This window comes from Penaeus vannamei, chromosome 28 (assembly GCF_042767895.1).
Source record: "Penaeus vannamei isolate JL-2024 chromosome 28, ASM4276789v1, whole genome shotgun sequence".
In the NCBI taxonomy this organism is placed as follows: Eukaryota; Metazoa; Arthropoda; class Malacostraca; order Decapoda; family Penaeidae; genus Penaeus; species Penaeus vannamei.
In genome coordinates this window covers 30,911,601-30,921,600 of record NC_091576.1, presented here as the reverse complement: position 1 = coordinate 30,921,600, position 10,000 = coordinate 30,911,601, and the positions used below count along the sequence as shown (strand labels likewise).

The window sequence follows — 10,000 nt, the reverse complement described above, 5'->3', positions numbered from 1 at the left end:
CCCTTGCTTCTGCTATCCAGTGTTCTCCATTTACCAAACTAAGTTGGAAAGCTATGATATCATACTTCTCCAGGGGTAGGGATACGACGAACTTGGCATCATAGAGGGATCTATACACGGCTTCTATACCCAGTTTCCCACCTGGATATTCTACCATTGCCACAAAGGCTGGTGTATTATCTGTAGAGAATAAGAACTTGAAAACAAATTTCTCATAGCCTCTGAATGGCGTGATAACAGTGGCCAAACAATCCCAGTCTTTATCGGCAGAAACGTCGAACATGGCGTATTCTGCATCATAAACAAATGAAATATGAATTTGTGTTTCTTCAAACGTCACCGGCCAAGGCATGCGGAAATGTACATTTTCTAAAGGTAACACTGAATTATCAATTTTCATCGTGAAGTGATTTTCAACACTAATGTTGTAATCAGCCGTTACCCGTATTAGAGTCTCTCCTGATGAAAAATCAAATACAGTAGAAAAGTCACGATCGATTAATAATAAACTATAATTCAAATACATCAGCTCCTTAATATACAAATATACTCGGAGGTTATCATACCATGTTTCTCCAATGTCAATATCTACAATCAAATGATTATATAAAGCTAGAAAGCCTCGAGCGTCGACGCGAAGGTTCTTGCTTCCATAGTTTTCGTAATTTGCGTTCACTGATGTGTTGATTTCAGGAACAACGCTTGTTACAATAAATGATAAAGTAACTTCACGTCCGTCATTTCCAAAGTCTAATTCTGCTGAGAACATTTCCTTCATATTGCGTGTAATATTTACATGTGATTTGAGACTCTCCATTCCATTATTCTGGAATCTTCCCTCCACAAGAATCTCCCCATCACCGAGGCTAAGCTTACCCTCAATGTTCATGTTCGATGGCGTCAAATCCTTGCCAAGACTGCCCATGAATTCCACGTTCTCATAGGGGATCCATGACGAACTGGCTTTTGCAGAAGCCTCATGAGTATCTGGGTCAATTATGAGGTTGAGATTATGCCTCTCTCCATGGATTTTTAGAGTAGCATCCAAAGCAATGTTCTTTAACCACTGAATAATGACATCAACTGCATAGTCGCCAATCCAATCTGATCTAATCTTTGTGTTATAAGTAATTTCTCTCAAGTCGTCGTTGTATTGTAGTTCCCCTTCAATATCAATTTTCTTTGTTCCGTGTGAAAACTCAGAGTCGACTGTAAAATGCAGCTCATCCAAAACAACAAACTTCAGGTCGTATTTAGCAGGATCATCACCCAAGTAGGGTGAATTGAGTTCTGCCGTAAGCAGAATGTTCTCAGCACCTGAAGGTTCAGGCCACATAATGACTAGCTCATGCTTAGTGGAAGGTTCTGGGTAAGAGAATACGATGGTAATGGAATCATCAGTTACATTTGTGGAGAAATATGCCGTCCAATCTGGGAACTCAATCCTCAAACTTCTGCTGAATGTCATGTCATCCAGGTTATCATGCACATATGAGACTATGTATGTCTGCTCTCCGACAAACAAAGACACAACAGCTTTCCCTTTTTCAACCAGAATATTCCTCAAGGGAATAATGGTGTCGAGTTTATACGAGCCATCAATGTAACTACTGGTGAGGACGGCACCAAAGACAAAACTTTCTTCCTGAGTGGTGTAAGCTACGTTCATGATATGACTAGAGACATTCATGTTTCTGAAACCAGTGGTCATAATGCTTGAAATATTTATATATTCGCCATAATCAACACTTACATCTAGAGTTACTTGTTCTAAACTTAAGTCTGTTGATTCAAATTTAAGGTTCATGACATCATTAACATTTGGGTTGATGGTTGTCTCCATCTGACTACCAAAGTACGCAATGGAGAACTTCCAAATATCTGAGACATCAATACCAAAAGACATAATCTTTACATCTCCAGCAACATCAAACATTACCATAAGTGACGATGTTTGCAAGGCATAACTAAGGGTAATGTTATATGGTGTGGTTCCTTTTGGGTAGGTCATGGTTGAATATGTGTCTAGTTTTGTCCAATCTTGCTTCGCCTCCAAGTTCCACTGGAAATTATACAAGAAGGGAATGTCTAAGATGAATTTAATTGCACCCTCGGAGTAACTTCCCTTGAAACGGCTCATTACCTCGTTAATCAGTACTTCAAGAGAGATTCCCTGGGGCCCCAGCTGGAAATTTGTCCTAAACAACTTCAGGGCATCATACATGGTCTCTACAACAACCCCGAACTCAAAATTACTGCCTTTGATGATGTATTCAACTCTAACGGATGCTACTTCAGTTTCACCACTATTATATTTTCCAACAATCCGAGCATCCTTGGGAGTCACATCAGATGTCATTTCTACCTTACTGCCATCCCACTGGAGCGTCACCTTAGCTGACACTTCCTCACTCTCAGTCCTTAAAGAGGCAATAAAAATGACTTCCCTCAGGGGTGTCCATGGCGTATTCAGCTTGACCTTCAAGTTCCACATCTCTGCTTGGATCTTCAAAGTGATGAGTTTTTCTTCGGGCCAGTTAAATGTGATCTCAGCCTCGAGTTCCCCATTTTTGAGTTTTACGGAGTTTGTTAAAGACAGACTTTCGTAACCTTCTAGGGGGGTCTTGATGTCCACTTTTAGTGAAAATGGTAAAGAGAAAGAGTACTCACGTATGGACAACTTCCATTCATCTCCATTCAGATCTGTAGCAATCTCAAAGTACTTTGGCTTCAGCAAAAGTTTAGAATTAAGATTTTCAACTACTGGGAAAGTTGTCTGTATCTCATTCTTTAATAAAAAGTCGTCACTCTTATACTTCAATGAACCTGAGAGTTCAACCTTTTCCGACCATTCACAGGACAGCTGGTATTTTACGTCCAGAGAATTTTGTTTTCGCTTTTGGCCAACTTCAAAGCTCAAATTCAGTTTTGGTAGGATCTCATATGGAGTCGTGATGTCCATTGTAAGCTTAATTGCATTTTTCTGCCGCATTCCTGAAAGAGACAGTTCCATTTTGCCACCCCAGTCTAGGCTGATCCTTGCTAGGTCTTTCACAGCTTTCATTTTACCTCTTGCAAAGTCGTATAAATCAAACATGGCCTCAATGGTAACAGGATTTTCTACATCCTCAGAAGATTCAAATATGACAGATATAAGTAACTGTCGATTATCAACATTAAGTTTTCCAGTCAATTTGTATTTCCTGTCACCAAAAGCAAGAATCATAGTTACTTTTTGACCATCAGCTGACGAATAAGTTATCTGTACTGTCACTGGTCGGTTATCCGAGATTTTCAATGAAAAGTTAAACTCACGGCCATCATTTGTACTTGAATGATTGGCTTTGATGTTGAAATATTGTCCTTTGTCCCATGTAAAGAACACTTCTGCTTTATAGTAATTAAAACTCATTTCAAGTATTTTCAATGTTCCATAATTTAGCCTGCTTTCCAAATGATATTCATCTAATTCGAAATGGAATTCCAAAACTTCATATTCATTTAGCTGCTCTTGGAATTTGATTTCGTAGGCATTTTCAGTGCTACTAAACTCAAACATCAATAATCCCGAAGTTTTCAGAGGTTCAAAAGTTCCCTCGATACTAAATGCCACTTTCTCATCACTGAACAAAAATGATGATTTGATGTTATAGATCTGCATTTCTTCCTTGGTCAATACACTTGTAAACGTGAATGCTGAGGGTAACCAAGAGTAGCCTATGTGGACTTTCATGTTCTTCCATCCCTCAAATGGAGTTGAAACAAAAATGTCCAATTTCACTAATCTGCTCGTTTGTTCCAGGGCCATCTTAGCTTTGATTTCTTGTTGTTTGTACTCTAACATGGCCCAGTAAGTGACGCGGGTCTTCTCAGTAGACCATTCAAATTCCGCTCTCCCTGGGCTGAAGAAGGGAGAAGCAACTGTCGCCTCTACTATGCCATTGCTCCAATCCATCTTGGCTTTCCCATTGACTGCTAGAATTGTTTCCTCGATTTTTGCCTTGAACTTAACAACATTTTGAGATTTATCGGAAAATTTGTACTTGAAATCGACCTTGAAGACTGAGATTCCTGGCACGGGGATGTTACCAGTCAACCCAACCGTGCCCTCGTTGTTCTGGAAATTAGTTGTGAAGTCAACCTGGAACGTGTCAAAGCCGTGTTTGTAGGTGGCTGACGCTCTAAGCGGGTTGGTTTGGTATTGCGCGCGGAGAGTATGGGTCAGTGTGAATGGAGAATCAAAGAGCAGGTCTAGTTTAACGCCCTTCCAGGGGGCAGAAGTACCTCTAGGATGATTATCAAAGCCCGAGGAAAGAAATATTACTCCCTTTTGTTTCATGTCGACCTTAAATTGTAAGGAATGTATGCTGTCTTTCTGGTGGATTTCCCAGTATCCATCAATCAATTCATACTCTGGGAAGTTGGTTTGAATTCTGATATTTCCAGATGATGCTGGTATTTGGTCTCCGGTGAAATCCCATCTGGTTGAGACTCTCCACTCATCAAACTGACCATTCAGGTAGAACTGGTTGTCGTATTCATAGTTAAGGTCATAAATTCTCTTCTTGGGTTCTTCTGCTTCAGGTAGAATCATGAGGGTTACATTCCCATACTTGAAATTCTCTCCAGTTATCAGTGCTGTCGTGAAGTCATAATCTGTTTTTTGGGCCATGAAGCGGACCTCTCCCCTCTGTGAGATATGAAGTGGAATATCTGCACTTACTAAATGTTCACCAAGGCCAAGCAGAGTCAAATAAGAATGAACATCGAATGCAAACAGAGCATCAGAGTTCTGCCAGTTCGTTTTCAGTCCTAGGCATCCCCTTGTGCCGTTTACATAAAGTGCTGCCTTGCCATCAAAATCATACTCCATGAAAGCTGTGAAATTGCTAAAGGTTTTCTCGGGTGTAGTGAAATCAAGTTCTATTTTTTGCTGCTTCCAGTTCTCGTGGTGATTATGTTTCACGCCCACTCCATAATATTCTCCAGCTGTCACTCCACTGACCATAGCCACGTATTTTCTTTCCGGGACCTCAGAAAGGGGAAGACTGACACCTACCTCAAACATTTCCAGGATCTGGAAGGGCATGTGAAGAGTAATGCCTCCAGTGAAATCATCTTCATTTGTTGACACTGAGCTTGTGAAGTTATATTTCATGTCATCTTGGCTGCTGTAAATTCTCAGGGTATTACCATTAATTTTATTTTCAAAATGAGCATCAAAGTGATACTTCTCGAATGAATGAAGACTTGATGACATATCAAATGTTAATCTTAATTCCTGGTCACTCATCTGAAGCTGAAGCTTGCCATCTGCATTACCATTTGATGTCGTTAATTTGAAATTTCCTAATTTGACTTCTTTCCTGAGATCATAGTTGACTTCGAGATCAGCCTGACCAAACGCAGAGTCTGTGGAGAAATGAATCTCTATATCACCATAGTTTTCTTTGTAGTTAGCTTCCCCGGTCAGTTTTCCCGAGAGTGAATGTCCAAATAAACTGTGATCATAAGACGCTTCCAGAATTGCCTGAGTTGGTTGAATATCATACTCTGCCTTTAGTTCAAGCTTCTGTTCTTCCAGAATTTTGAAGGTAATTTCAGACCTCAAGAAGGAGAAACTGCTGCTGAACAGAAAATAGGTGGTGTCAGTGGAAATCTCGTACACGTGTAATTTTAGTCCAAATTCATCTTCTTTGAATAACCAAGAAAATTGTAAGCCAAGTGAATATTCTGGGTAAAATTCACTCTTTATCGTGACTTCATATTCGTTCACTGCAATTTTACATTCTCCTTCTATTGTGAAGAAGATGCCAATACCTTGTATGTAACAGTCTGAAAACACTGAAATGAGATTATCCTTCACCTCATATTTCATATTGAATTCAAAAATGGCAGTGGCAGAACAGTTTTCCTGTATGTTAATATTTACACTCGCATTTAGAAACAGTTGGTCAAGTTTTCCATCAAAGTTGAAACAGAACTTAGGGACTTTCATCTTTATGACTACCCTGTAAGATTCCTCTGGCATGATGTTTACTGTCAGATCAATATTTTCCCAGTCTTCAATTGGCATTTCAATTCGGATGTATGACTCTTCTAAGCTGGCCTTCATGTGAGATTTGATAAAGTATGCATCATCATTCACATTTATCTTCAAATCTGCTTTAAATTCTTCGTCTGTGAAGAAGAACTCAAAGTTGGCTTCAAATTTAAACTCCAGAAAGATTGTATTTTCTACCTCCAACACAGCCCTTCCAGAAGTACCTGAACCTCGAGCCTCATACCGAAGATTGGCAGTGAACTTCTGTTGATTTAGCATGAAATTTGCACTGACTTCAAAGCCACGACTCTCTGTGATGAGGATCTCGCCAGAAACCTCTTTCACGGCTTCAATATCGGAATTCATGGTGAGTGTTATTTGTTTCCTAGGGCTGTCAACATCCCAGGTAATTTTCCCTTCGGCAGCTATAAAAGTCGAACCATCATCGCCAACTCTCTGGCTGTTAAAGACCAAATTATCGGTATTGAGGCTGGCAGCCACCTCATACTTATTCTCATCTCCAGGAATAACATAGCCCTTGATGTCTTTCCCTGTGTTATTGTAGGACATAAACAAAGCCCACTGAGGTATGTCACTGGCAAGAACGAGAGTAACATTAGTTTGATAGCTGCCATATTGGGGAATCCCAAACATGAAATTGACTTCCTTTTGGTCAAGGAGCTGGTCATTGAAATTCATGTCATATGCCATCTCGTACTTGAGATGGGGCAGATCATCCAAAGCAAGAGAGGCACTTGTGCTCAAGTTGTAAGTCTCTTCATTGGCAAACAATTTAATGTCAAATCCTACATCCCAGCTGTTGGGATTAAGATTGACGTTAGTTTCAACATGAAGCCCGTAGTTTTCAAAACCTGCAAAGTCTGAAAGAAACCTTACAGATCCTAAGAAGGTAAAGTCTTCAACTTGAGACAAGTCCATGGTGACATTCAGCATTCCAGTCTGCATGAGAGCACCTGGAGTTGTCAGGACCTGGAAGGTGAGCTGTACATCAAGCTTGGGGTACAGAGATGTGGTTGTAGTATTGACAATGAGAATCTCTTCATCTTTTACTGCTAGTTTGAAATCAAAGTTCGGTATCTCATTGATTCCTTCAGTGTATTCAAGATCAGCCTGGTATTTGTGATCAGGTATGTCCACCAGCGTCTTAAAGATAACACCATCAAAAATGGCAGACTTTGCCATTACTGAGGAACCGTCCCACAAAGCTTCCACATTACCATTGTACTGCGAGTCAAAATGTAAGTTGGCTTTAAAGTTAATCCCTTGTGCCGGAGCTCTAACTTCAGCTAGTAGCAAATACTCTGAAAATTCTTGGCTAAACCACCCTTGGCTGAATGTGAGGTTACTCGTCGCTTGAATTAAAAAGTCGGATCCATAGGTCGCTTCCATAAATATTAAATTGCCATAATCCACTCCATGTTCCCAAGCAATAGAACAGTTCTCAAAGTATGTTGACGACACGTCTAGCATAAAATCAGAATGATCCCAACCAAATGCTCTACTGCTTCTCAGAGTTGCCCTTGAAATGACAGAATCTCTGTGAATGCTGATAAGTTCATACATAATAGAAGAATCCTCGGGCACGGCTGTAGCCACAGTCACTATGTTATCTGTCCATGGTGAGGTGAAATTAAGGTTTGATTGGAACGAAGAAAAGTCGGCTTCTGCAGACAGAGATAACTCGGATTTGATCTCTTCTTTGCTGGGAAGAACAATGTTTGCAACACTGGACCAATCTAATAAGTTTTGGAATTCTAATATATGACTCGCTTGAAGCAACTGGTCTCCCCAGGATCCAAATATCTTCGTTGAAAATGTGCTGGAGTTTCTGTTGTGCGAAACTGTCAGATTCAGGTTGTGATCAAGCAAGTTGGTGATGGCAATCTGTCCATCTGCAGTCTCTGGAATGAAGCTGTGATCCCACTCTGTCTCCAGAGCATAGGTGATTTCTATGTCATTTACAGTTCCTTTTAGTTGTTGCGTGTATCCTTTTCGACTGTGTTTGTTGTTGAGTTCCAGTTCTATCACTAGTTGCTCATGAGTAACATTAAACTGAAGTTGTGTCTCGCCAGGCTTTGTGTAGTAAATTCCAAATTCTGATCTCACAGAATTTATGCCACCTAGAGTCGAAGTTAAATCTACAGAGACATGAATTAAGTCAGATTCCTGATAGTTAGTGACATTAAGTACCAACGGTTCAGTCCAAGGAGTGTCTACCATCAGAGATCCAGACCTCATGACTGAATCCCAACCCGCCTCTCTCTGCCCTGAGAATGTCACTGCAGCCGACTCTCCTTCTGCCATTCCAATCTGGGCATCAAATTCGAAAATGGTGCTGGTTAATTCATAAGACAGGTGAGCCTGATAAGGCGAGCTCAACACAGGTGCTCCAACGTTTATCATGAGGTCGGAAGTCCCATAACCCAGAGTAGTGTTGACCTCAACCATCCAAGGATCATATGAGGCTGTGAGGTCGAGGCTGATGCCCGTCATATAGTGGCCATCCCTGTACTTGTTGTATAGGTGAAAGTGGGAGTCACATGTCCCCCCGTCTTCATAGAGGAATTTCATTTCCAACTGCGACAGATCTTCCAACTGGGCTTCCGCTCGCACCTAAAGAAGAGAAACAAGAAAGAGTTGCACAGTTTAGCCAGTTTCGGTCCCAGACTCTACCATAATCAGTACCAATCCCAATCAAAGTAACACAAAACACCATATACCGGTGCCTATGAGTGTCCAAGTTTACAATAGTACAGTGTGATCAACTTACTTTCAACTCATCCCACTGGAATTCTGCGCTGCTCGGCGAGGAGTCTCCGCGGCTCTCCATAGCGAAGCCCACGTTGCCCAAGCGAGTGAAAGGAGTGGACAGCGAGAGGGCAAAGGCAAGCACAGGCTCTGAGAACCAACCATCCTCTTGCTTGATGGTCATGTGACCTTTTAACATATCGTCGCCATACGTTGAAGACACCTTGATATGAAGGGATGGAGAACGAAGCCATGTTACGCGAGTCAAAGAGTCTAACGACTACTTTATATCAGTAAAATGAAAAAAGCCAAGGAGTTTGCTAGTATGTATCTTACTATTACTAAGTGGCTCGTAAACTTAAGCCAACCATGGTTCTTAAACAGATCTGCACATATATATGACTAAACCAGTCATTAAGGTATATAACTCTTCTCAAACAGCAACAAGAACAAAAGAAATAATGACCATTAAATTCCTGGTGACCCCATCATACGTGTGGTTGAGAGCTAGGTCACTCGAGTACGTCTGGCCTGAGGGCAAGACCATGCGCACGGCAGCAGTGCCCTGGAGGTCACCTGCATAAGGGTGCTCGTAAGAACCTATGACCTCGAGCTGACTCTCCAGAAGCCTGAAGTTCCCGCCGAAGGTTTGGTTGCTAGAGGGACAGGTGTGGATGAGGTTAGTATGGCAATCGACAGGATAAATGTTGGCTTGTGAGACCACATTTGCTTGAAGGACCAAATACATCTTAATTTGAATTGCGTCAGCTGCAAGTAATTTTTTCTTCTTTTATTTAATATCTAGAGTTAGTATCTCATTCCTTGTATGTCTGTCTGCCTCTCTCAAAACCAAACGCCAAATAAGATCAAATAAGCAACATAACTTCAAAACACCTCGGTAAAACTGCAACAAATTCCCCAAGTGCTGCAATAATATCACCATCAAGACGATTCATGATTAACGAAACTAAATACCTCTAAAACTAATTACCTCTGAAACTAATTACCTCTGAAACTAATTACCTCTGAAACTAATTACCTCTGAAACTAATTACCTCTGAAACTAATTACCTCTGAAACTAATTACCTCTGAAACTAATTACCTGTGAAATTAATTACCTCTGAAATTAATTACCTTTGAAACTAATTACCTCTGCCTTCCCTACCGTTGCGACCCTGAAAGACTTA

At 40.8% G+C, this 10,000-nt stretch overlaps 1 protein-coding gene across 2 annotated transcripts in view; it reads right to left on the bottom strand.

The window, feature by feature from the left end:
• Positions 1-10,000, bottom strand: part of LOC113807877 (uncharacterized) — a 58,841-nt gene that overhangs the window by 16,981 nt on the left and 31,860 nt on the right. For both annotated transcript variants that reach the window (XM_070142008.1, XM_070142009.1), the window contains exons 26-28: positions 9,279-9,468; positions 8,835-9,035; positions 1-8,677 (exon numbers count right to left, since the gene is read on the bottom strand). The exon at positions 1-8,677 is cut by the window's left edge and continues 1,852 nt beyond it. In XM_070142008.1, coding sequence (XP_069998109.1) covers positions 1-8,677; positions 8,835-9,035; positions 9,279-9,468 — 9,068 coding nt within the window. The remainder of the gene's footprint in view (positions 8,678-8,834; positions 9,036-9,278; positions 9,469-10,000) is intronic.